We start from the raw sequence: 27,140 nt of genomic DNA, 5'->3' as shown, positions 1-27,140 counted from the left end.
TTCCCTTCCCTTGCATGATCGCCCAAGATTAGCCTCAAAAAACGCAGCCAAAACAGTCCATTTTCAGCCTTGAAACAGTACAAGAATTTCAACATCTAGAAGATCTCAGATTTCAGCCCAAGTCGCCGTCGTCATCGGCATAGTCCCATTGCATCAGTCCATTGCATTCGCATTGTACACCGTTGTGCAATCAAGTAGACCACTCTCGCCGACGAGAGTGGGGCCTTCGGAGGAGGGTTTTACAAACCTCTCGGTGTCGTATCTCTTCTCTCTCCTTCTCTCAGTCTCATTCATTTGCACGCACAACATCCACTCACTTTGTTCGTGATCATAGCACTCTCCATAAGACGGAAATCTCTCTCTTTCCCTAAGAACTAAAAGGAACCTCGAGCAATAAAGATCACTAATCTTGAGAAAATACAACATTCATTCCACTCCACCTTACATTGGTATCAGAGCTTTGGAAGTGTTCTGCATTACTCAAGGGAAGAACCACAAGAACCACAAGAATTTTTTTGCTTGTTGCGATCGCACGAACCCAAGTTTACTTGGGCATGGCGATTCCTAATCGTGTTTTGTTGAAGAGTGACAGGAATCCCAAGAAAGAAGGGCTTGTCCAGCCTCCCCTTGTGTCTCTTTTCACTCATTGAGAGCGGACCGTGCACTTAGCGGCCGGCCAATCGACGTGAGGTGGGAAAAAGCAACCTTGGTGTGAGCGCAAGCCGCCAAGGGGTGGGTGCGTCCGCAGAAAGGAGTAGAACTCGGGTGAAGAGAAGATCCTTCTCCAACGCGATTTGCAAGAGCGAAAGAAAACCTCAAGAACCCCAAGAACTCAAGGACCTCAAGAACATCAAGAACCCACGATTCTCACGAATCAAGGACCGCAAGAACCTCAAGACCCTCAAGAACCCAAGTTCCTCGCGAGCTTAAGACCCCAAGATCATAGTGCATGGTCGTCACCCGAAGCGGAATGGATACTTCGCATACAGGTGATGAGCATGAGAGAGGCGGCGAAGATTTTTCCCCACCAGGAGACTTTTTCGACCCTCCCCCTTCGCCATCTATGCCACGAGTTGCACTCACTCCTATGGAGATGATGGTCAAGTCGATGTTGGACATGATGGCACAACAACAAGAAACGAATCGAGTTGCATTGGCACAACTCGCAAGCAAAGCAAAAGCACAAGGAGCCAAGGACCACTAGCGCGATGAAAATCGCCTTGCTCAGGAGCGTAAGCGCATTGCTCTTGCCGCAAAACAAGAAGAAAATCGGCTTGCTTTCGAACGCGAGCGCGATGAACGAGAAGCTCGAAGGGAGATTCATCATCAAGAGTTTATTTCCCACATCCTAGCCTCGAAGACCGAACCACCCAAAGATCGTGGGAGTTCGTCAAGTGGCACAAGCCACGACGTGGATTCCAACCATCCAGTCACAGAAAAGTTCAGTAAGTATGACGGTAAGATGGATGCTACAGTTATTCATTCTTGGTTGCATCAATTTAATGCTTATTTTGCGACAACTAAGAAGACAAGCAATAGCAAAGTTTTGACGGCAGCTATGTACCTTGCCGGTGATGCCATTAATTGGTACCACGCATGGCAAGAGGCACAGCTAGCCACGCACCTAGAGACAGCCGACGATTTCACGCCCCTCTATTTTAGTTGGGTTGATTTCCAAGACAAGCTCAAAGCGCGGTTTATGCCACCTCAATACCTCGCACGATTGAAGGACGATCGGCGCGCTCTCAAGCAAAATGGTATGCCGGTTATGTCTTTTTCTAATCGTGTTTTGCAGCTAGGTACCCAACTACGCATGTCGGATGATGAGCGCAAAGAGGCTTTTCTCTTTGGATTGGACGAGTATATCAAGTACGATGTCGAGGTACTCGATCCAATAGATCTCAACAAGGCGGTAGCGATTGCTCTCGCGCAGGAGATGAAGCACAATAAGGGAAAGCCTAAGGAGAACAAGACTTCCACAAGTACCTCGCAGACTCCTCAGAACGGTAAGAACGGTAAGAACGGTAAGATTGGTAAGAATGATAACTCTTCTAACCAATCTACCAACAGTCTCTCATCAAAGAATTCTTCCAATGAATCTAAGGGTAAGGCTAACACACCTGCTAAACCTAAGCTTACTCCAGATGAAAAGGTAGCAAAAGGAATTGTAGGAGGATACATCACTTCGGAAGAACAAAGCACGTATTCTAAGGAAGGTCGTTGTTTTCATTGTCACATTAAGGGTCACATAAAACGAACATGTCCTAAGCTTGAATCGAATGAATCTAAAGAAACCACAGCACCCACTACATCTGTCAATGCAATGAATGATAACACGATTGTGCCCAAAGTTTCTCAGGACCCTCCCATTGATGATTCTCTCATTAAATGTTACGGTCGTACGTCGAGGCACCGTTTTGTCATATTGTTTGACCCAGGTAGTATGCATGATGTGATCAGCCCCTCTCTTGTTGAGAGAGCCCGCCTCGAAGTTAGTCCGAGATCTCCTATCGAGGTCTTAGGCTTTCGTCCTGGTATGGACGCTCTCATCACAAAGGAGTGCCTTGATGTGTTGTTTGCAATTCAACAGACTGCCTTCACTAGAAGATTTGTTGTTTCTCCTCTCTCAGGATGTGATATGATTTTAGGCATGAAATGGTTTCGTGAAATCAACCCTCTCGTTGATTGGGAGGCTAGCACTTTAACTATCAATGCCAAAAGTGATTCTCCTACTGTCTTTCATGGAGTGGACATTGATCATTCTCCATCTCTCATTGCTAATATGCAGGACAAGGTTGAAAGGATTCGGGATATGGAGACTCTCTAAGTCTCTTTGTCTCCACAGCACGACACACAGAATTTGCATGATTATGAGAAGCATGATGATTTGAATGATAGTGATTTGCATGATGATTTGGATGGAAAAGACAAGCATGATGAATTGCACGAAGAAGATGTGATTGTTCACAAGGATGATGTGTTAGTAGATGCTTTTTCTAGCGAAGCTAACCTCATTGTAGATTCGATCAATCACGAAGATCCGATCTTGGCTTTCGAGTCGAGGTCCAAAGAACCTCCACAGGACTATTCGATCATTCAGGACGAACCGATCTTGGCTCTCGAGCCTTGGTCCAAAGAACCCTCACAGGTAGTATTATGTGTTCGCATGATTGATACGCACGCATTGTTCGAGTGTTTCATCCGTGAAGGTTTCCTGTATTTTAGTCAGCATCGTTATGTGATCCCTTTTACTAGGTATGACATATTGCATCAACATAGTTAAAGCCGGTACTCCAGACTCTGCACCTTCTCCAGGAAGCATGCCAGAGAATGAGCCCTAACCTCATATTTAAAGGCCCTAGGCCCCAAAAGCAATTTTACATAAAAAGCCTTCAAACTTAAAAGCTTTTGGTCCAAAAGCAATGCCAAAAAGCTGCCAGCGTAAATCACGGAAAGCCGTACAGCAGTCAGCGCAAAACGCGGAAATCAGTACAACCTACCACGTCATCATGTCTGCGCAATTTTCGGAAATCTGCCACGTCATCAGCAGCTACGTAATTTTTCGAACATCTGTTATTGCTTTTTCTGTTGCTTCTGCTTCTTCTAGGGTTTAGGCCCCTCCGCCGGTAGCTCCGTTCTTCAGTAGGTCGACACGTCAGCAGTTTGTTACATCTCCCCTTCTTGAAAGAGAGTAATCGTCCTCGATTACGCATATCTGCAAAACAACTCAAGTTAGCTCAAATATTTCCGAGGACATTCCGAGGGACAATCAGTTTACTCTTTTTATTAAGGAGTTAGCTTCTCCTTTTGGCTGTTTTGATCAAGGAGTTAGCTTCTCCTTTCGTCTAGATCGGAACTCTTGATATTTCAGCGTAGTAAAATTAGCCATCACACCTAGACCGTACTGATCTTCCACGGGTGTCTTGATGCATTAAAATACCTACCCAGGCAATCTCATCCAATTAGGAATATTCAGTAAAATTGGCACATCACAATGCAACACAAATGCTCACATATGCATGTTACAAGACATAGAAACATAAAGTGCCGATGAACACTCCTCCCGCATAACCTAACAAGGTCCGGGCTGGGAGATATTCAACGACTCCCTCATCACTCCTCCCGCATAACCTAAAAAGGTCCGGGCCGGGAGATATAGAGGCCTTTTACAACCAAACGCCCCCCAGACCGCAGCCTGCGTCATTTGGAGGTGCTAAGAGTAACCACTGCTCAGACTTCTTAATACTCCTCCCGCATAACCATCCAAGTCCGGGCCGGGAGTCACAACAACAATACTCCTCCCGCAAATAACCACAAGGGTCCAAGCCATGAGTAAAAAACACAGCACTTTTCAATCATTCAATACTCCCCCCGCAAATAACCACAAGGGTCCGGGCCATGAGTATGAACAAGCATTCTCAAACATAATTTCTCACTACTCCAACCGGGAGTAAAATCACCAATCATTGAAACCAGTATTAAAACCAGAGTCAAACAATTCAAATCGGCATCAAGACAGGTTTAAAACAGATACCATCCATTTCAAACAAATTCCAAACAGGATCGCCAAACAAGTTCTCAAATAGATTTCAAACTTAAAAAGCAATCTCGACATCAGCCGAGTTCGAAAAGTCAATTGACTTTCCACCCTAAATCCTGCACCAAAAATTAGGGTTAGATTCCTTCCATAAGGTGGTAGCCGAGCACAGCAGGGTCCATCAACTCTTGGACAAACACAACTCTTGGACAAACACTGTTTCTTTGGCGGCGATGATTCCCAAGATAGCAATCGCACTGGACCTCCAAGGTTATCTGCTCGTGAAGAGACATCTACTGAGAGATGTCGAGAACTTTCAAGTTATAATCTGCTAGGGTTTCCATGGCAAGCATTTCAGGATACCCCACTCTGCCAGAAGTTGCACTCCGAAGGAAAATGTCAGAAACCATATAACTTCGGGAAAAATTTTTCTTGAAAGCTTGCCAAGTCCTTAGAGTGTGCTACTTGGTAGCTGTAGACATCAACATCTGCATGGCACTGCTTTTGAGAAAAACAATGACTCTTAAATAAATCTTGGATCCTTCTTTTGCAAGTGATCTTAATGGCTTATGCCCTGTAAGACATGAGCGGTGAAGACGGGAGCGCGCCCGATGCGCGATGAAGTAAGGGTGGGAGTGGCTAACAAGTCCGGGTTGGAGGGCGACAATACCTCAAATACAATTCCAATAGCTCTACCGGCTCTTTTGTAGGACCGGTGTGCTTTCAGAAAAGCACACGTCTAATGCTCTGATACCACTGTCACAAGACGGGCACCACGTGCCAATAGAAAAGAAGAGACTGAACAAACTTTTAGCACTTCAATAAATACAGAACTGAGAGAGAGAGAGAGAGAGAGAGAGAGAGAGAGAGAGAGAGAGACGACATGCGACACGGAGTGGCGGAATTCCACCCCAGAGAGTATTGGCCCCAAACCTTGGTGCCCCTTTCGGTATTTCTTTATATTGCATCAACATAGTACAAGCCGGTACTCCAGACTCTGCACCTTCTCCAAGAAGCATGCCAGAGAATGAGCCCTAACCTCATATTTAAAGGCCCTAGGCCCCAAAAGCAGTTTTACATGAAAAGCCTTCAAACTTAAAAGCTTCTGGTCCAAAAGCAATGCCAAAAAGCTGCCAACGTAAATCACGGAAATCTGTACAACAGTCACCGCAAAACGCGGAAATCTGTACAATCTGCCACGTCATCATGCCATGGCAATTTTCGGAAATCTGCCACGTCATCAGCAACTACGTAATTTTTCAAAAATCTGTTCTTGCTTTTTTTGTTGCTTCTGCTTCTTCTAGCTTTTAGGCCCCTCCGCCGGTAGCTCCGTTCTTCAGTAGGTCGGCACGTCAGCAGTTTGTTACATGCGCAATATTCACGAAAGTAGTCTTTGTGCAGTAGTCCCTGAATTTCTTGGGCAATCCGCAACAATACTTCTCAATCTGTTCTGATAATGGCACAAACCTATAGGAGGTTACTGGCAACAGTGCGGCCCAAAACTGTTTATTGTACTATTCAAGATTTGCACACTGTTTAGCATTCAACTCGTGCTGTGAGAGACTTTTTTTTTTTCCGAGAAAAAGATCCTTCTATTAGTTAATGAAAACTGTCCGTAGGGCTACAACCACCTCTGCAAGAGAGGGCTACAACAAACATGGTGGGGAGACTCCCAATGAAAAAACAACATATATACAATGAGGCTAAATCAAGAGATGGAAGGAAGGAAGAGCCACACAGGTGGTCGGTAGTGCCATCTGAGCACCCCCTGAACAATCATGTAGAAAGGCCCAGGGCGCCAGAGTCGAAGGAAAGCCTTGCGGCGCTCCCGCATGCGGTCGGAGCTGCCCTGTAGTCCCGCAAGCTGTCCTCTAAAAGTATGGATCAGCTCTAGCCAAAAGTCACGAACAATCTCTGCCGGTGGCACAGAGCGAGCCTCAAAAATGCGAAAACAGCGGGCCCGCCACATGAACCAGAGTGACAGGCCACTGATGAGCTCCCAACACTCCTCTCTCTCACTGCACCACTCCTGTGGAGTAACCTCTGTAGCAGGCTCGAGTGTAGGTTGCCCCCCTTGAACCACTATCATCCTGCTGGTGGAAGATAGCTCAAACTGAAGTGTCGGGCCCGTGAGAGTGGACCAAGCCGCTGCCCCCCAAGTGTACTGTCTAGCCGTGGAGAGACTAGGCATCAGCCGAAGAACTCGTAGCCACACCTGCTGGGCCGAGGGACAGTCCCAAAGACAATGGCACTGACTCTCCACCAACTGGTCACAGGCTGCACATGCGGCCGAGAGACCACTATGCACAAGCCAGCTCCCTACTGATGTAGCTCTGTGTACAACCAGCCACTGAAACAAAGTGACGCGCCTCGGCTGTCTGGAGTCCCACAACCTCTGCCAATAGGCTGCCAAGAACTCGACTGAGGCCCTCCTCCTGCCAATGACGTGTTGCAGCGGGGCGGGCCTCTCTCTATGCTGCAAGTATATGACGTCCAAGCCGAACAGTGTACTGAAAGAAGGGAACTCCTGAGTGGTCTGCAGAAGAGATGGGTCCCTCCATAGCCACTCACCAGGATCCCACGGTACTCGTGCCAGTGGACAACACTCCCAAGCCCAAAGCCTCCAGTGTCCAGTCTCAAGAGATGCTGGGTCAGGGTCTATGACGCAAGTCCTCCCACAGATGCCCACAACTCGGATCTGCTGGAAACAACACTCTGCTACCTGCGGGGCCTCTACTGCAACTCGCTGTAATCGTCCCCCACCTTGAAGCTCGAAGAACATGGCTGGGACAGTCTCTGAGCAGGCCCTCACTGAAATGAGAACCTCCAGTCGTGTGAAGGCTCCCATCCACCGAGGTGCTACTGGCTAGAGAGGCGTGAGCCACTCAGCTGGAACTGACTCTCAGATGTCCTGACACATGCTCTGCACCCATCTCATGCCCTCTAGCTGGAAACCCTGCACCTCCTCTGACAAACCTGTGAACTCTAGCCAGTCACCTAGAGAGCGCGCTGGACCTGCTGCCATGGGACCCCAGGAAACATGAGGCCGGCTACCAACCAAGTGGCCTCTCTGAGTGCTAACCATGGGGTTCCAGACGAGGGGCTGCCGTAGGCGCTCCTCCGTGCACGTCGGCTGTCTTTGCTCCAAGCCACGCCGTAAGAGCTCCCAAGATCGAAGCAAACTCACAGCGAAGCGGTCCTCCAATCTCCTGCTCAAACCAACTCCGCGCATCTCTGTAAAGATCCATCTAGTCGAAGGTTGCCAAGGGCCTCCTGACTGAGGCACCTGGCTCGCAGCCTCTGCAGCAAGAACTCCTTCCAGGGCTCCTCACCTCGAAGAAGGCCTCTGACTATGAACTTCCCAAGAAGAGCTCTGCTCTGCTGTGTTGGATCAATGATCCCAAGCCCTCCCTGAGAACAAGGAAGCGTGATGACCGACCAAGCCACCTTGGCTCGGGCTATCTGAGTGTCACGTCCTGACCAAAGAAAGTTCCTGATCAGCCTCTCTACGTGGCTGATACAAGAACTCGAGAAGATCCAGCAGGAAGTGATGTACCACATAGTCGCCAACAGCACCTGGCTGGCAACTACTACTCTACTAGCCAGCGAAAGTCGTGTTGAGCTCCAATGTAACAGCTTTCTCCTGATGGACAAGAGAAGAGGAGCCATCTGGTGCTTGGGAGACAAGTCCAAACCAACGTGACAACCCATGTATCGAACTGCAGTCCCTGGGGGATCCACCTGAAACCCTCTCCTGGCATCCAATCTAGCACAAGAGCACTACCAACCGAGAAAGCCATTGTCTTTCTCCAGTTGATCAGTGCGTCCGATGCACAACAGAAGGTCTCCAAAGCCTGCTCACATCTGTGAAGATTGGCCTCCTGGCCATCTAAGTACAAGGCTGAGTCATCGGCAAACTCAGCGTCCAATAGCTCATCTCCCCGAATAGGGAGTGCTAAGCCCCGAAGACCAACCTGCTGTGACACCAAAAATCTGCTCATCGCCTCTGCATAGAACAGAAAGAGAAAGGGGGCAAGAGGACAACCCTGTCTGACCGAGCGTGTGAGCATGAAGCGCTCACCTCTCCCTACTGCCAAAAGCACCTGACTGTGAGCCTGTCTGTACAAAGCTGACACCCCTCTGATCCAAGCATCTGAGAAGCCCATCCTGCATAGAGTGCCCTCTAGAAAGTCCCAGTCAACCCTGTCGTATGCCTCTCAAAAGCGAGAAGAAGAATCACAAGGTCCTCACCACGGAGCCGTGCCAGGGCAGAAGCCTCCCAGAAAGTAAAGATGTTGTCAAGGATGCTGCGTTCCTTGACAAAACCTGTCTGAGTCCCATGTATAAGGCTCTCTAAAAGTGGCTGAATCCTCAAACTCAAAGCCTTGGCAAGAATTTTGTAGGCTGAGTTGAGGATGGTGATGGGGCGCCACTGTCGAATCTCATCCAAGGAGCCACCCTCCTTGGGAATGAGGTAGATCAGGCCCTCACTCATGCTGTCAGGCATCACTCGTGTGCAAAATGTACTGAAAAGTACTACAAAGATCTGTTGTGACAGACTTGGACACTCCAAGTCAAGAATCAATCACGACAGCACCAAATAACTACTTCAAAACAGTTCACAATTCACAATAGATTTGCACTGGCCCGGCAGAGTTCCGTGCCTAGAGATATTGGCCCCAAAGACCAGCGCCCCTTTCGGTATTTCTTTATGTATTAATCAGTGTTCAAAGTACAAGAGTAGTTCGGGTCTCACTCTCAGACTCTGCATCCACATGCTTTGAAGAGTGGGAGCCCAACTCACATATTTAATTTACAAGGGATGCCAAAAGCAGAGCCCCGAAGAGCTTCAAATCAAAAGCCTAAAAATAAAAGCAAAGGCTCTTTCCTCTCTCAAGCTCTCTTGAGCTTTAGAAAATAAAGCAAAGGTATTCTCTCTCTCTATCTCCAATTGCGTAGAGCAAAAGCTGCTTTCCCCAGCGCGTGATTTCCGGGCATTGCCTTACGGTGCCACGTCATCATGTCAGCGCTTTTTCCAGGTTCAACCTTGCTGCCGAGGGTTAGGGTTAGGGTTTCTAGCAGGTTTTAGGGTTAGGGTTAGGGTTTTTGGCAGATTTTAGGGTTTGCAGGTTTTAGGGTTAGGGTTTCCAAAATTCAGGTTTTCAACAACAGTTAGGGTTTCGGCTCTCGGGCAGACACGTCATCACTTTGTGACACGTGCCATTCTGTCATCACACCCACTTCAAAAGTGTTTGTAAGCCATGCAGGTGCAAAAAGCTGTTTGAACTGGACCCATGTTGTAGGAGCTTGACCCTGATTCAACAATGCGGCCACCATTGAAGCGCATTCCCTTACAAGAAAGTAGCAACCTTGCGTATCTTCGAAGACTCTGTGAAGTTTTCTCCCGCGTAAGCTACATCAAACTGTTGTATAAAGGTCAAAGCCTTCAATTTATCCTCAGTTCCCCTGAAAGTTTCAAACTTTACTGCTTGCCCACCTTCCTTGTAATCTTTAGGCTGACTCAAAGGAGCCAAATCGTCATCAATAGGTGCCTGTAAAAGTGGTGCTCCAGGATTGACCATTCTAGCACTCGCATCACCTATTTTACATGTCATATCTACATTTTGGGCATATGGCTGCGAAAAACCAGCCATACCAAATTGTGTTCCAGGCATTCAAAATTGACCATAGGCACCCTAATAACCTGGTTGGATACCCATGTTCCCATACATAGGGTTAACCATGCCTGTTTGCATTGTCCCAAACACATTCTGTCACAAAATGATGACGTGGCTATACTGCCCGGACACACTCTACAAACTGCTTGCAAATTGCGCTGACACGCTGATGACGTGGCAACTCCGGAAATTGCACTGACAAGCTAATGACTTGGCAGCTCTGCAAAAAGTGTTGGCAAATTGTACGGAATTCCGCAAATCACACTGATGCTTTTTGGGCCAGTTTTTGGGGATTATTGCTTTTGGAACACATTGCTTCTGAGTTTAACTGCTTTTGGGGCTCTGCTTTTGGCATCCCTTGTAAGAATAAAAGGACCCTTAGGGACCTCATTCTTTAGAGCATCTGGACGCAGAGTCTGAGAGTAGAGGACCTCTCGGATGTTGTACTTTGCTCAACATTAATATAAAAGAAATACATAAAGGGGCGCCAGTCTTTGGGACCAATCTCTTTGGGCACAAAACTTCGCCAGGCCGTGTCGACCAAAATTGAACTGTGATTTTAAAGATTTGAAGTATTTTAAGTGATTCTCTCGCGTGTCGCGATAGATTCCAGACTTGGGGTGCCCAAGCTAGTGACACATCCCCGGCATATAATATGTGGAAGGTCCAGCCATAGCTTGAAATACTGAACCACCTCCAAAATAACCAGGATATGAAGTAGGCAACGGAAGGGTCTAACGCATAGCCTGCTCATTACTCCCTTGACCATTCACAAACGGTTCCTGTCGAGGTAAAGCAGGGATCAATGACACCGTTGGTTGCTCAATCACATGGGCTTTCCCTCGAGCGTAACGAGTCCTCTGTGCATTGGAAATCTTTTTTACTGCAACGGCTCACTCGTGCCTTATGTCGGATCCTGAAAACCCTATGCCGGAGCCTGTAAGAACTCTTGCATCCTTGGGTTGTTAGCCAACTGCTTAAACATTTCCATGCAGCTATGCAGTTGACCTCTCAACAACTTGTCCTCTTCTTGAAGAGTTGAAGAAACTTTCTCTGTGCCATGTGAGGAAGATCCCTCTTCAGGTCCTGGTCTCTCTTCTCTGCCATAACGACAAGCTCTGTGTAGCTTTCACCCACAACAATCCGCTGCACTTTTTGAAGAAAAAGTGACTATCCCGTCAATGGAACCATATAACCGGCATGTACACCATAGAGGGCGGTACTAATTCAATTACCTGTTAACTTTACACAGAGTACTGAGAAGAAAAGAGAACATAGAGACGTTCAGCGACTAGAATGTCAACGCGCACATTGAGACCAACACCTTGTAGGTCCCAAAGATTGGCGCCCGTTTCGGTATTTCTTTATTCAATTAAGAACAGACGATCCGGACACGTAGATCAAAGTCTCACAAAGCTGTCCAAACTTGGCGAGGGCTGAAATTGCAGGTTTGCGACCCAATTTCGGCATCATAACGACGCGCCAAATCCCCTAAAGGTCAAAAGTATCTGTCTAGGACAGATTCCCTCGCAATTTAGAAGCTTTCTAGTGAGCTGTAACAAAATTTCAGCATGTTGTAATTCCCAATTTTGTCACTGCCAGGTGCCCAAAGCCCTGTCTAGCATCCCAAGGCCTTCCCGAGGCACCCCTAGTGCTCTCTTGCAGTATAGGTGTGAAACCTTAAACCTGCAGAAACACATCGCAAGCTGTAATTCTCTGTTTTGGATCGTTTTTAGCGGAGCGAACACGTCTACGCCTGTCCCAAAGGCTCCCGCACGCAATGGGACACTCCCCATGTGATTTGGATGAGTTTTCACGCGAGAAAACTCTCCAAATTTGCAATCTTTCGTGATGGAACTGTGCGAACCTGTGGGGGATTAGCAATTAGCTAATCCGGTTCTTGTTCAAAAGGCTCTTGCCTTGGCAAACGCGCATAAAAACCCCATAACTCTACATAGTCAATTGAGAAGCCTAACTAGTGGGGCATTACCATATGTGCAAAGGGGAGAGAGAGATGTGCAAGAGCAAATCATCGCGCTACATGAGACAAAGAAGAAGGCAAGCTTTCCATTAAAGTTGTGAACCTGCATCCACTACTCACACACACTCTCTAAATGCACAATGAACAAAATCAGCCTTCTCTTTCACTTTTGGGCGCCCCCAGCTGGGATGGACTGAGTGTTGACCTGTAGGTTGCTCTCCTACTGCCAAGTGTCCAGTTTGCCCCTTTGGTTTAATTCCCTAGTTCCCACCAACTTATAAAGTTGTAATTGCCAAGTAGCACAGATTCTCTTATGGCGCACATAGGCTTCCATACTCATCAGAATTCAATGCCAACTGGCCCAACCAGTCCCATACTAACCGACCTAGACTCCCGATGTGAGAAACCTGTTCGGCCACAATCGTTTCACACTGGCCATGCAATGTCCACTTGCACCTTTTCAAGGGTTACAGGGAAAACAAGTAAAAATAAAATAAATAAAAATATATAATACATATTTAAAGAAGGCAACAAGAAAAATACATCTCCTGGTGACACCTTACCCTTTGGCTTGGGCAAGGGCTGCCCACCGAAGGGTATGTAACTTAAAAAACAATATCGGCGCACTTAAGTGATGTTAGGAATTTTTCCAAGGATTTGATTGCCCCACCTCCCTTACATATAGAGAAACCCTCACCATGGGACAAGCACCGGCTTGGCCTAGTACAACAAATGCAATGGAAAAGGGATCAACTCTTGAAGGAGCTCAAAAGAAGCAAAGGAAAGGAGGCATAAGTTAGAAAACCGAATGAAAGAACAGAATCATAGGTACACAGCAACGCCAACATCAACAAAAACCGATCAAACATCAAATCCATTGACTATTTAAGGCAACCATATCCAAGAAGTCATTGGAAAGATCAAAGAGGAACAGCTTCAAGAAGACAATGCCTACTTCATTCAGATAGGTGATCTTCCTGAAAGATGGGAGGAAGTGAAGGTGATTGAGCAAGAGGAATTAGAAAAAGATAACTACATACTGGAGTATGAGATAATGTCCAGGAAATTGTGTAGAGCCATCCCATTTGTGAGCAGTACACCCTGCTTTTGGGTACTTAGGACAGTGCAATGTCATGGTATCTAATCAACAAACATATGATGGAGCTGGTGGTTACATGGGGTTGTCTTAGACATAGTCTCCTTTTACATATGATAAAAACACAGTATGCTTCATACATACATTGGATTTCCAGAGCTAGGTATCAATATAGGCTCTATACATGCACGCTAGCCCACACATAGGAGTATACATCAACATAAAAGACGTGCAAGGAGTTCTTATCATGTGTAAAGGGAGCATATGTCTAAATGAGTATCAAAACATACCTTTATGGATGTAAGCCTGAAAAGCAGCAGAATTGACCTTCAATGCCTTCTCACAATCCTTGATTGCATGCTTGTGAAGCTCCAACTTATTATGACAAAAAGCCCGGTTGCTACAGCAGCAAGCACATTCGCAAATTAGGATAAAATTCAAAGACGACATATTGAAATGCACACCTATAGGCAGACAGATATATTTTGCAGTGCTTCAAAATACGTGAGCTGTGAATTACAATACGTATCCTCAAGGCAATAAGCACATATAGTCCTTCAATTGTGGAGCATTTTCAGAGATGTTTAATATGTGGCTTCTGTTGGAATTGTTCATCCTGATGGTTGTCTTTACTTATCTGGTGCCATTTTACAGCAGTCCACAGATATATACACAAACATAGTAAAAAAATTTAATGAAGACATCACTCCCTTCTTTACAGGAAAGAAAAATACTAAATTTTAGACGATCACTGATCCATCCAGAAGGAAAACAAAAGCTCCAATTGTGTATTATGTTTAAGGTTTTCCAATCATTGTAAATGTCAAACAATTAGATACATAGTTGAAAAAACGAGCTCACATAATTACAATGTCAACTCGTGGACAGGAGACAATAGCACATCTAAGTTCCACAAAAGAATCCTATTGCTGACAACACGGAAACTGGATCCAGAGCTACCCCCTCATACAGTCATCTGAGGACCCACAAACTATGAAGGTCACTAGACTAGCCAAAAATGACAAAGCCACCATAAAGCTGAGCTCGAGCAAAGATATAGTGTGTGGGGCAGTCGACATACCTATAAACAATTATTCACTGACTCTGAAACATGGCAATGCCATTGCAATTATGTTGGGTCATGTCGAACACGTGTGAAGACCACATGCACACAAGAAAGCCCAACCACAAACTAGGAAATTTCGTCCTTTTGTGTAGGTTTTCCGAAAAAGCAGATTTCTACAAAACAGGCACTTTGTAGTCTGTTGTGGCCTTCTGACTCAGCCCGTGGGTTGTGCCGTATAGCACATGTTGGTTTTATGCAATTTCTCTTTGATACAGGCAGTTCTTGCATCAGGTGCAATCACCGTCCGTGGCTAGCGAGAGATGGGGAGACTCACCCCCCTAAAAGGCCGACTTTTGGAAAGACATAGTAGCTGAAAATGTATCATTTTTTCTTGAGTAGAGATAGCTCCAGCCTCCATGTCAAGGCAAAGCTTCAGGGAGCCACGGATCGTGACACACACCACTGACCCGCATACTTGGCACAATGCTCAGGGATTGTACCATGTGCCCCAGTAGCCACCCATACCACAACCACAGGAGCCTCACGCACCACCACGACATGGGCGAGCACCGACCACATGGACTTACAAAGGGAGCTTCTTTACCCAATCGATGGTAAAGGAAGCTATCCACCGCCTTCGACATGGGCGAGCAACCGACCACATGGACTTACAAGGGGAGCATCCTATCTACGATGCGGACATACTTGCCCTTTTCATTGTACACCTGTTCAATAAGGCACTAGCAAAGGGTTTGCCTGCTGAGTGGACGATGCACACCATTGTGCTGATCCACAAAGCAAGGGATATGCTCAATCCGAGCAACTACAGGCCGATCATGGTTAGCCACATCTTGGCCAGCCTATATGGAGCAGTGATAAAGCGCGAGCTCATTTTATATGCTGAGCAGGAGGGCTTGAGATCACCATGGAACGCAGGCTTCAGGAGAGCTTTCTCTACCATTGACTTTGTATATACTTTGAAGTGTTTAATTGATCAGACCAAGGTGAGGAAGAGAAAGCTATACTTCCACAAAGCCTTTGATAAAGTGCCACGAGACACGCTTTTCAAGTGCTTATAGTCACTGGGTATACCATTAGATATGACATGGGGCATTTACGCATTATATGTATTTGGGAGAGTTTCAATGTCCGTGAGGTATGTCAGATCAAAGAACGCCACGCATGCAGGTGAAAAGGATAAATTTCATTACCCCTACTTATGTTTCCTCATCTTCTCATGAACCAAGAGTTAGCCACACTAACATCGATTCTACAATGCCTTCGACTTGAGACACGAGATTTTCAGACTTTGATTCTACATAATGGACGAATTTCCCTCAGTATTGCAGATATTCTTGTAAAATATGGTGTTGCTACAAGCACTTATCTTGTGGAGGTGGCTTGGTGTGGCACTACTTCTCCATCAGTTGTGTATACCACCACTACTTCTCCATCAGTTCTTTCATGAGCCTTGGACAGCTACACAAGGCTTTGGTGAGAGCCCAATAAGAGGGCATACAAGTAACACATGAGGAGTTGTGAGTTTTCTCAAGAATGCAACGCTAAGGTACCTCTCTAACATCAGACTCTTAGAAGGTTTTTACTTCGCTACTTGACTGATTATCTTGTAACAATCTTAGCGTGCTGAAAGCCGTACACAGGCGCTTGGGCTAAATACAGACACTTCAGGGTAGAGCAGCTGACACAAACCACTGCACGTTTGATTGTGGGGTCATGGCTAAATTTGAGTAGGCTAGTCCATGACAATCATCACGTGCGGAGCCGATTGTGGAAAAAAATGTGTATTTCTGGACGTTGCAAGAGATATTAAAGGTGGATTATAGAGGGTTTGATGTGGATATATTTGATGCGCAAGCCATGAATTTGAGCAAGCTAAGCTTCAATTGTGGCCAAGGCCGCAGATTTACCTATTGTGCGGGTTCTTGTTCGAAACACGCATTCCCTCCCCAAGGCGGTACTGCTGCCTCGGGTGAGTGGGGGATGGATCAGATAGAGTGTGGAGTATTCGGGTCTCCCAAATCAGTGTTTCATTTGTAGACAGATGGGCCATTTGGCAAATGCCTGTCCTCGCAGGAGACCTCGACCCACAGCGCATGCGATGCCAGCAGCCGAATACCCAAGACGCACAGGCTGGTACCTCGACTAAGACCAGTGATCAGACAGCTGACGATTGGCAGCAGGTGCATGGCCGCCGTCGACAGGGGCGGGCTCGCCCCACTGCTCCCCCCGGTGGCAGACCTTCAGCAGCACTGGTTCCGACTGGGAACCGTTTTGACCCCCTTCAGCAGGACCCTCCCAAGGAGGCCCTATCCACTTCAGTTCCTCCACCTCCTCCTCCCTCAGATGCTGCCGCTCCGCCTCCCTCGCCTTCTCCCCCTCCCCCACCTCCACCCCCGTCTCCCGTCCCTCCTCTCTCCCCGGTGGGGCCCACAGCCTCATCTCCCGACCCCTCCTCCATTCCTCCTCAAACGCAAGGGACTGGACACGCGTCTGCCGCAAGGCGATCTCTTGGTAGTGCTTTCGCTACGAGCCATGGGGCTCGAGAGGGACAGCCCCACCCGAGGCCGCCTTTTTTGGTGCAGACTTCTCCTTTTGCAACAGTCCCTAGAGGTTTTACTAGCTTTGACATTCGCAGACGCTAGGACTTCTTCGACTACAGCTTCACACGGGTGACTCTTCTCCTGACCTGGAGGAGGCTTGCTTTCGAGTCCACGTCCTCTTTCTTGCAGGTAGAGGCATTGAGGCTTTGGACCATAGAAACAGGGGACGGGGGGACGTGGCCCTTTTATGCGAGGACGGGACAGGGGACGTCGGGACGCAGACGGGGACCCGTTTTTGGGACGTGGGGACGTCCCTCACAGGGGACGGGGCAGGGGACGGGTCCCGGGACACGGGTCCCCGGTGACCAACACGGATGGGACGCGGGTAGGGGGCAGGGCTGCAACTTTCAAAACGTTTTTAAGCGCCCACTTTTGGGGGGGGTTTCAAATTTCAAAAGCACCCTTTTGGAGGGGATTTCAAAAGCACCCTTTTGGGGGGGAATTCAAATTTCAAAATCCCACTTTTGGGGGGCCTTTCAAATTTCAAATTTAAAGTTCAAACCCCCATTTCGGGGGGAGCTCTTTCTACTTAAGAGCACCCACTTCCAAGCCTCAAGGCTCATAGCCTCATAGTATCTACTATCATACCCAAGCCTCAAGGCTCAAGGCCACTTCCTTGAAGACTTGAAGTTCCTCTCTCTCTCTCTCTCTCTCTCTCTCTCTCTCTCTCTCTCTCATCAAGCTTTCTCCTACTCCTCTTCCTTCTCTTCAACCCTTCTCTAATATCTATCATCAATGGCATCTCAAGATGGATCCCAAGCTTCTCTAAGCCCTCCTCCTTCTCCTTCCTCCGGCCCCGCCCCCGCTTCTCAACAAACTTCCTCCGCCGACTTCACATGGACGTGGTGGAGTGAGGTGATTGCTCCCAAGTCCGGTGTTGGAGGTGCACCAAGCCGTGGAAGTGCCGCCGTTGTGGCTACGAGCGCAATGGTTCCGGGAGGAAGTTGCGCGCCCACTTCCTTCACGAAAAAGGACATCAAGTTCAATTTTGCCCGCAAACCGGCTCGGAAGAGGAGAAGCAAAAGCTCCTAAATCTTGAGAAGACTCTTGCGGATATAAAAGAAGCCAAGAAGAATCGTACCAAGCGTCGCACGGTGAATCCGAGGGAGATGGCCACGGCGGCTTTCATCCGAGCATCGGCATCCCCTTCTTCGGCATCATTTTGTGCATCAACCGGCACCAACGGTGACCGCCCACCTCCACTCTCTACCAACCCTTCATCGTCATCTGTCCCTCATTTTCGTCCACCCAAGCGGCAAGCAACTCTTGGAGATAGTTGGAAACCGGCCTTGAAAGAGGAGGTAGATGTCGCCGTAGCAAGATTTTTCTACCACGACCATATTGCTTTCAATGCAGCACGGTAAGCCAAGCTAAGCTTTAATCTTTAGTTTATACAATGTATATCACTCAAGTCTCATTTACACTTTTTTTTTGACATAAAAGATCTCCATATTGGCACGGAAGATTGGAGAGTTTGGACCCACATATGTCCCTCCCTCTTCGGAGAGCTTGCGCACCACTCTTCTTGACAGGGAGAAAGTCATGGTGGAGGCGGCATGTGCATCCACAAGGGCTTCATGGAAGAAGAATGGGGTATCCCTGATTGTGGATGGGTGGAGTGATACCCGTCGCCCCTCCATTCATGGCGTGGTGGCATATTCTCGGGGGGAGATGTATTTCATTGACTCCCATGATGCATCGGGGACCGGGAAGAGTGCGCAAGTACTTGCATCGGAGTGGGCGCTTACCATTGAGAAGGTGGGAAAGCATGATGTCATTGCCATCGTCACCGATGGAGAAAATAGCAATCGTGCCGCCGGAGCCATCATTGAATCCCTTTATCCACAAACCACGGTCACATATTGCATGGCTCATTGCCTCAACAATCTTCTCAAAGATATAGGCGCCTTGGAATGGATTTCCCCGTCATTGAGCATGCGAATTCAATGGTGACTTTTGTCAATAATCATCAAAAGGTAACCATTAAGTGTTAACCAATCTTATTTCAATTCGAATCTAATTTCAATATGGAAGGCCAATTCTCGTTTTAAATGTTGAAACTTGATTTTTCTAAATAGGTGAGGGCTGAATTTTCAAAGAGGTCAAAGCTAGCTCTTCTCAAATACTTGGAGACTCGCTTCGCCTACAACTTTATTATGCTCCATCGCTTGAGTTCATGTAGTGGGGCATTGAGGGGACTCTTCATTAGTGATGAGTTCTTGGCAATGCCCGAGTCAAAAAGTGTCAACAGAGTGGCATGCCAAGCACGGGCCGACATGCCGGAATGGTGGGAGGAAGTAAAGACAATCTCCAAAATGGTGAAGCCTATCATCCACCTCTTCCAGGTGTTGGATTCCATGAAGCCTTGCATCGGCAAGATATATGAGGCCATGGACACCATGATTGACTCTCTTGAAAAACTTGTGACCGACCCCGATAGGTATTCACGTCGCACGAGTCACTTTTAAGTTTTCCCTATGCTTTACAAGTTTACTCGCTTGAGTTTTAACTTTGTTTTGAATCTTCATAACATAGGTACGAGGAGATCCAAGAATTGTGTGTGTCAAGGTCGAATGCCTACCATTCTCCTCTTCATGCAGCCGCTTATGTAGTGGATCCACAATTCCAACAAGGGAACCAATGGAAGGACAACCCGCCTTGTGCCCGACCCAAAGGAAAGGACCGAGATTCGGAGGCAAATCAATGTCTACAGGAATGGAAAGGGAGAAATTTTTCACATGCCCGATGCACAAGCATCTCGCTTTGAGATGGGGAGTGCTCTTTGGTGGGAGGAGTTTGGGGCGGGATTGGGCGGTTTACAGGATTTGGCTATTTGCATTCTTAGCCAAGCATGCACTACGAGTTGCTTGGAGCAACTTTGGAGTGTGTATGCTCATGTAGCCTCAAAGAAGAGGAATCGTCTTGATGTACAGAGAGCCAATGATCTCATATATGTCTCATCAAATTTGAAGATGCTTTCCAAGTCATATCAAAGTGATGATTTCGCGGAGTGGGCACTTGCTGAGGATGATCCTATCCCAGAGACAAAGATAGATGCAGAGGTGCCAGAGGCAGAGATTGAGACAACACCACTTGAGGATGATTTTTTTGGATCAAATGGACTATGCAGAGCCAGTTGACATTCAATTAGAGTCTAGACCTCTTGAGTCTCGAGTCCTTCCCTTTTTGACTCTCAATTATGCTAAACTCTACTTATCCACTCTTCACTTGTACATCATTATGTTTTGCCCCTTGGCGAGGATGATTGATGCTTGATCACCACACCAATGGTGTACTGTGTCGCGCACGCCGCACGCCCTTTGTTATATTTTGGTGTTATGTAATATGAATGCAAAAACCACTTTTTCTTTGCAATCTTGTGCTCTAAGTGTTCACTATTGTCTCAGTATTAAATTTGCAAAGAATTAGTGTTTTTTTAAAGCGCGTCCCCTGTCGCGTCCCCTGTTTTGCCACGTCCCCGTCCCCGAGACCCGCCACGTCCCCATGTGACTATGCTTTGGACACAACGGTGGGTTTCTCCTTTCCACTGTGCGGTAGGGATCCCACGAAGTGGACCTTGCACATAGTTCTTGACTGGCTCCAGATTCAGGCTACTGAGTTCTCACACAACACACGGGACTTAGGGGTGACAGATCTAGTGCAGACACTTTGGCCTCTTGCCAAGTTTAGCGTGACACCTCCGGATGCAACGGGTTGCAGGCACATTGTGGTGCATTTGTTTGCTGACACTAGAGCCCTCCTTGTTATGTATTTGTACATGAGGATTCTTGGACATAGGATGTGGCCCTTGGGGCTGCACGCTCGGCTTGGACCTAGGCGGGACAGTCACTCCTTTCGCGCTTGTCTTGAGGTTGTTCGGATGCGGATTACTCCCCATCCAAACCGGCCTCAAAAATAGCGAGGTTGGTTGCCATTGCAGCATTTGTTTTCTCTCACTGACTCCATGAGGATCATCTCATGGAATGTGCATGGATTAGGAGGGCCCCAGTTTCAGCGTCAGAGGGTCGACTGCGATAGGAGCTTCAGAGATGCCTTGTGGGTGGTGAGATTGACATTCTTATGCTACAAGAGCATCATCTTTGTGAGAGCCGCATTAGACTGTGTGGTCAGATTTTGTGTGGTCGCTATTAGACGTTTTGGTCAGCTACATTTGGACCTGGAGGCATCCTGTAAGGTGCAGCAGAAGTGAATGTTGAACTTTGCTCAAGATGAGTGCTCCGAACTGCGCTCAAGGTTCCTTTTACTTAGGGAAGGGAGAGCCTTCCGTTCTTTAATGAGAGAGTGCAATGGACACAAACAAAGTGAATGGACCCTGTGAATGAAGGTGCATGAGACTGAGAGATAGAGAGAGAAGAGAATACGACACCAGAGATGCTGTCAAACCCTCCTCCAAGGGCTCCACTCTCGATGGCGAGATTGATTGCACAATCTGGTAAAGTGCTCATGCAATTCTAAGTGATGCTAAACACGATGTCCTTGCCGTCTACAAACGCTGAATCTGCTGCCTGTTAAAAACGCTGCCTTGCTGATGGTGAAACGCTGGCTTCAAGCTGCAAAAGGAAACGCTACTTCACCTGCTGAAAAACGCTGAATACCCTGCTGTAAAACGCTGATTTTTCTGCTGTGAAACGCTGTCTAACATGCAGAGAAAATGCTGGTTTGCCGGTCCTGGTAAACGCAGATCTGCTGGTCCTTGAAGGCGCAAATCTGATGGTCTTGAACTGTTGAAGTGTTGGCCCAAAAACGTTGGCAAGCCAGGCTGAAAATGCTGATGGTGTAGGCTGAAATCGCTGGCTTTGTCATGAAGAAAACGCCAGGTCCTTGGTTGGTCTTGCTTGAGGAGGTGCTTGTTGAGCAATGCTCCTATTGCCTCTTCTGCCAAAAAGTGCTAGCTCTGGTTTGCTTATATATTATCTTAGTAAAATTGCCCGACCTAGTTCCCAACAAAAGTCACTTAATAAATAAGTGAAAAATGTCAAAATAAGAAAAATAGGTCTAATGCACTGGAAAATTCTCTTGATGGATTCTGATGGTAATGTTGATGATCATGCTGTGTGCAACCGGAGGATATGCATCTAATCTAAGTATCTGGGCATGCACGGTCTACAAACAGACTCACAAAAGTGCCAGAACACTTCCTATTCTATACTGACTTGACTGAACTGAACCCTGGTTGTGATGTAGCTTGTCCACGAACACAGGGTTGGATGTGTCACGTGACATCCCCTCCTTTTCAAAGTGAGTTATTGGTATTGAACTCTATGGCATCGAGGGAGATCGCCAATAGCATCCGGAATCCTGGAAGGGACTCTTAGCCGGCCCACTCTGATGCGTGGGTTGTGCGATACTTGAACTTCATAAAGGTCTGCAATGCTTGCTTCTTTGGGCCGCGCCGAAAGCAACACAAAGGCTTATGTAGCTCCTTCAATGCTTCAACTTTGTCTATGGACATAGATCCACCTTCTTTAAGAATCTCCAAGGCTGAAAATTCCTGAAACCACTTCCAACACAAAAACATGAACATACCTATTCCATGTAAAGTGACTAGAAAAACTCTCGTCTTTTCTAAAGATTGGGCATGCAATGTAGATGAACAAATAGACGGAGTGTCAAACCGTTCACCATACACACGCAAACAATGAGATCAAATCTTGTCTTGCTGATCTATCAATCAACTGTGGCAATTCACAACGAAAATTCCCATGCTTGGTGCTCATACTTTCTTGTGCTCTTTCTACAACTGTGTCGTGCCAAGGGAGAGACATGAAATGTGACTTCCTTGAATGCATACTTTTCAGCTTTTCATGAATAATCTGCATACATCCGTGCTCATTCATGAGTGAAACGTGCTCAACGTACAATATGTCATGCCTAGGAAAAAGGATCACATAAAGACGCTGATTAAAATACAAGAAACGATCACGAATGAAACACTCGAACAATGTGTGCTGACAAATCATTCGAACACATAGTACTTCCTGTAAGGGTTCTTTGGACCTAGGCTCGAGAACCAAAATCGGTTCGTCGTGTTTGATCGAATCTACCTGGGGGGGGGGGGGGGGGGGTGCTGTGTACCTCGACTCGAAAGCCAAGATCGATTCTTTGTGATTCATCGAATCTACAACGAGGTTGGCTTCGCTAGAAAAAGCATCAACTAAACCATCATCCTTGTGAACAATAACGTCATCTTCGTTCAAATCATCATGCTCGTGAGGAATCACATCTTGATCATGCAAATCATCATGCTTGTCATTGTCATCCAAATCATCATTCTTATCATTATCATTCAATTCATCATGCTTATCATCATGCAAATCCTATGTGTCATGCTTTGGAGAAGAAGAGACTGAGAGAGTCTCCTTCTCGTGAATCCGTTCAATCTTCGCCTGCACATTAGAAATGAGAGATGGAGAATGAACAACTTGCTCTCCACGAATGACAAGAGGAGAGTCACTTTTGGCATTGAAAGTGAACGTATTTTCTGCCCAATCAATGAGAGGGTTATGCTCACAAAACCATCAAATGCCCAAAATCATATCATATCTCGAAAGAGGAGAGACTAAAAATTTTCTACGGAAAGCAGCTTGTTGAACTGTAAACAACACATCAAGGCACTCCTTTGTGATGAGAGAGTCCATACTGGGAGTGAAGCCAGAGACCTCGAGAGGAGATTTCGTACTAACCTCTAGGCGGGGTCTCTCAACAAGAGAGGGACTAATCACATCATGCATACTGCTTGAGTCAAACAATATGACAAAACGCTGCCCCGTCATATGACCATAACATTTAATGAGAATCATGAGAAACTTGGGACACACTCGTGTTGTCATTTATTGCATTGACAAAGAAAGTGGGTTTTGTGGATTCTTTAGATTCATTAGAGTCAAACTTAGGACATGTTCTTTTTATGTGACCCTTAATGTGACAATCAAAACAACCACCTTCCTTAGAATAAGTGCTTTGCTCTTCCGACGTGATGTATCCTCCTAAAATTCCTTGTGCTACCTTTTCATCTAGAGTGATCTTAGGTTTAGCAATTGTGTTAAGTTTACCCTTAGGTTCATTTTGAGAGTTCTTTTCTGAGAGACTATTGGAAGATTGGTTAGAAGAGTTACCGTTCTTACCGTTCTGAGGGTTCTGAGAGATACTTGTCGAAGTCTTGTTTTCCTTAGGCTTTCCATTGTTGTGCTTCATCTCCTGTGCGAGAGCAATCACTACCGCCTTGTTAAGATCAATTGGATCGAGCACCTCGACATCGTACTCGATAAACTCGTCCAATCCATAAAGGAATGCCTCCTTGCGCTCCGCATCCGATTTGCGTAATTGAGTGCCGAGCTGCAAAACACGATTAGAGAAAGACAAAACTGGCATACCATTTTTCTTGAGACCACGCCAATTGTCCTTCAATCGTGCGAGATACTGAGGTGGCATAAACCGCGCCTTGAGCTTGTCTTGAAAATCGGCCCAATTGAAGGAAAGGGGCGTGAATTCGTCAGCTTCCTCTAGATGCGCGGCTAATTGTGCCTCTTGCCATGCGTGGTACCAATTGATGGCATCACCGGCAAGGTACATAGCTACCGTCAAAACCTTGCTATTTCCTGTCTTCTTAGTTGTCACAAAATAAGCATTAAATTGATGCAACCAAGAATGAATAACCGTAGCATCCATCTTACCATCATACTTATTGAACTGGATCTTCTCTGTGACTGGGTTGTTGGAGTCCGAATCTCGGCTTGCCTACCAAGATCTTTGGCTCGCTCAGACTTCGGGGCGAGAACATGTCGGACCAATTCTTGCATGCATCGTTCACTCTGTGCCACACGCTCTACCTGTCTTTCTTCGGCCGCCAAACGATTCGCTTCTTGTTGTGAGATCATGTCCAGCATTGTCTTGGACAAAGCCTCCATACGATTTGGTGCAATCCGGGGCGTAGATGGGGAAGGGGGAGGGTCGGGAAAACCTCCTGGTGGGGAAAACTCTTCTTCGCCACCTCCATGCGAAGTATCCATTCCGCTTCGGGTGATGACCATACACTGTGCTCTTGGTTCTTAAGTTCTCGAGGAACTTGGGTTCTTGTGGGTCTTTGGTTCTTGGGTTCTTGGGGGTCTTGAGTTCTTGAGGTTCTTGAGGGTCTTGAGGTTCTTTAGGTTCTTCTTTCGCTTGCAATCTGTGTTAGAGAAGGATCTTCTCTTCACCCGAGTTCTGCTCTTTTCCGCGGGCGCACCCCTTGGCGGCCTTGCGCTCACACCAAGGTTGCTTTTTCCCACCTCACGTCGATTGGCCGGCCGCTAAGTGCACGGTCCGCTCTCAATGAGTGAAAAGAGGCACAAGGGAAGGTTGGACAAGCCCTACTTTCTTGGGTTTCCTATCACTCTTCAAAAACACGATTAGGAATCGACACACCCAAGAGGTCTTGGGTTATGTGAGACCGCAACAAGCAAAAAAAATTATGTGGTTCTTGTGGTTCTTCCCTTAAGTGATATAGAACACTGCCAAAGCTCTGATACCAATGTAAGGTGCAGCGGAAGTGAATGTTGAACTTTGCTGGAGATGAGTGCTCCGAACTGTGCTCAAGGTTCCTTTTACTCAGGGAAGGGAGAGCCTTCCATTCTTTAATGAGAGAGTGCAATGGACACAAACAAAGTGAATGGACACTGTGAATGAAGGTGCATGAGACTGAGAGATAGAGAGAGAAGAGAATACGACACCAGAGATGCTGTCAAACCCTCCTCCAAGGGCCCGACTCTCGATGGCGAGAGAGGTCTACTATTGATTGCACAATCAGGTACAAGTGCTGATGCAAGTCTAAGTGATGCTATGTCGAGGTCAATGGTGGTGCCGACGATGACGAGACTATGGCTGAAAATTGAATGCTTGGAAATGCTTGGGCAATCTGCAACTGTCGAAGATGACGGGGCTTATCTGCTATTGCAAACACCATGTCCTTGCCGTCTACAAACACTGGATATGCTGCCTATTAAAAACGCTGCCTTGCTGATGGTGAAAGACTGGCTTCAAGCTGCAAAACGAAACGCTACTTCACCTACTGAAAAGCGCTGAATACCCTGCTGTAAAACGCTGTCTAACATGCAGAGAAAACGCTGGTTTGCTGGTCCTGGTAAAAGCAGATCTGCTGGTCCTTGAAGGCGCAAATCTGATGGTCTTGAACTGCTGAAGTGCTGGCCCAAAAACACTGGCAAGCCAGGCTGAAAACGCTGATGGTGTAGGCTGAAATCGCTGGCTTTGTCATGAAGAAAACGCCAGGTCCTTGGTTGGTCTTGCTTGAAAAGGTGCTTGTTGAGCATTGCTCCTGTTGCCTCTTCTGTCAGAAAGTGCTAGCTTTGGTTTGCTTATATATTATCTTAGCAAAATTGCCCTACCTAGTTCCCAACAAAAGTCACTTAATAAATAAGTGAAAAATGTCAAAAATAGGAAAATAGGTTTAATGCACTGGAAAATTCCCTGATGGATTCTGATGGTAATGCTGATGATCATGCTGTGTACAACCGGAGGATATGCATCTAATCTAAGTATCTGGGCATGCACGATCTGCGAACACACTCACGAAAGTGCCAAAACACTTCCTATTCTAAATTGACTTGACTGAACTGAACCCTGGTCGTGCTGTAGCTTGTCCACGGACACATAGGATTGGATGTGTCACGTGACACATCCAAGGAGGGGTATGTATGACTATTGCGGATTCTTTGCAGCAGGCCATTATGGGTAGAGGGATTATTGTGCCAGGCAGGGCTCAGTGGCACAGAGGAGAGGTGCCATGAGTTTGCTCTCCGTCGACAGGCATCACAGTGGACCCAGGTGGATAACAGAGTGACAGGGACTTTCTCTGAGACAGTAGGACCCCGACATACGCATGCCAAGGTCAGCCAGTTGAGGAGGCCTGATGAGTCAGTTGCTTCAAAGCCAGAGAACATGCATGCAATTGCTACTGACTTTTACCGTGACCTACTATCAACAGAGCGTCAGGATGCATGCAGAGAGAAGGTTTGGGCACAGATGCCTTGTCTTGTGGCTGAGGAGATGCGCCAGAGGCTTGAGCTGCCTCTTCAGCTAGAGGAGCTCCACGCGGCCCTCAGAGCACTTCCCTGTGGTAGGTATCCAAGTGAGGATGGTTTGACT

The 27,140-nt window shown here is 46.9% G+C and overlaps 1 protein-coding gene and 1 pseudogene across 2 annotated transcripts in view; one reads left to right on the top strand and one right to left on the bottom strand.

The window, feature by feature from the left end:
• The window catches only part of SRFR1 (Tetratricopeptide repeat (TPR)-like superfamily protein), a 122,393-nt gene that overhangs the window by 80,062 nt on the left and 15,191 nt on the right, over positions 1-27,140 (bottom strand). For both annotated transcript variants that reach the window (XM_086488382.1, XM_086488380.1), the window contains exon 2: positions 13,583-13,692. In XM_086488382.1, the coding sequence (XP_086344508.1) occupies positions 13,583-13,692 (110 nt within the window). The remainder of the gene's footprint in view (positions 1-13,582; positions 13,693-27,140) is intronic.
• Positions 16,827-22,464, top strand: LOC147435302 (uncharacterized; annotated as a pseudogene).

The sequence above is a fragment of the Adiantum capillus-veneris genome, chromosome 18 (genome assembly GCF_014529385.1).
Source record: "Adiantum capillus-veneris isolate H3 chromosome 18, ASM1452938v2, whole genome shotgun sequence".
Taxonomy (NCBI): Eukaryota; Viridiplantae; Streptophyta; class Polypodiopsida; order Polypodiales; family Pteridaceae; genus Adiantum; species Adiantum capillus-veneris.
The sequence above is the reverse complement of the archived record's forward strand: the minus strand, read 5'-3'. Positions and strand labels throughout refer to the sequence as shown.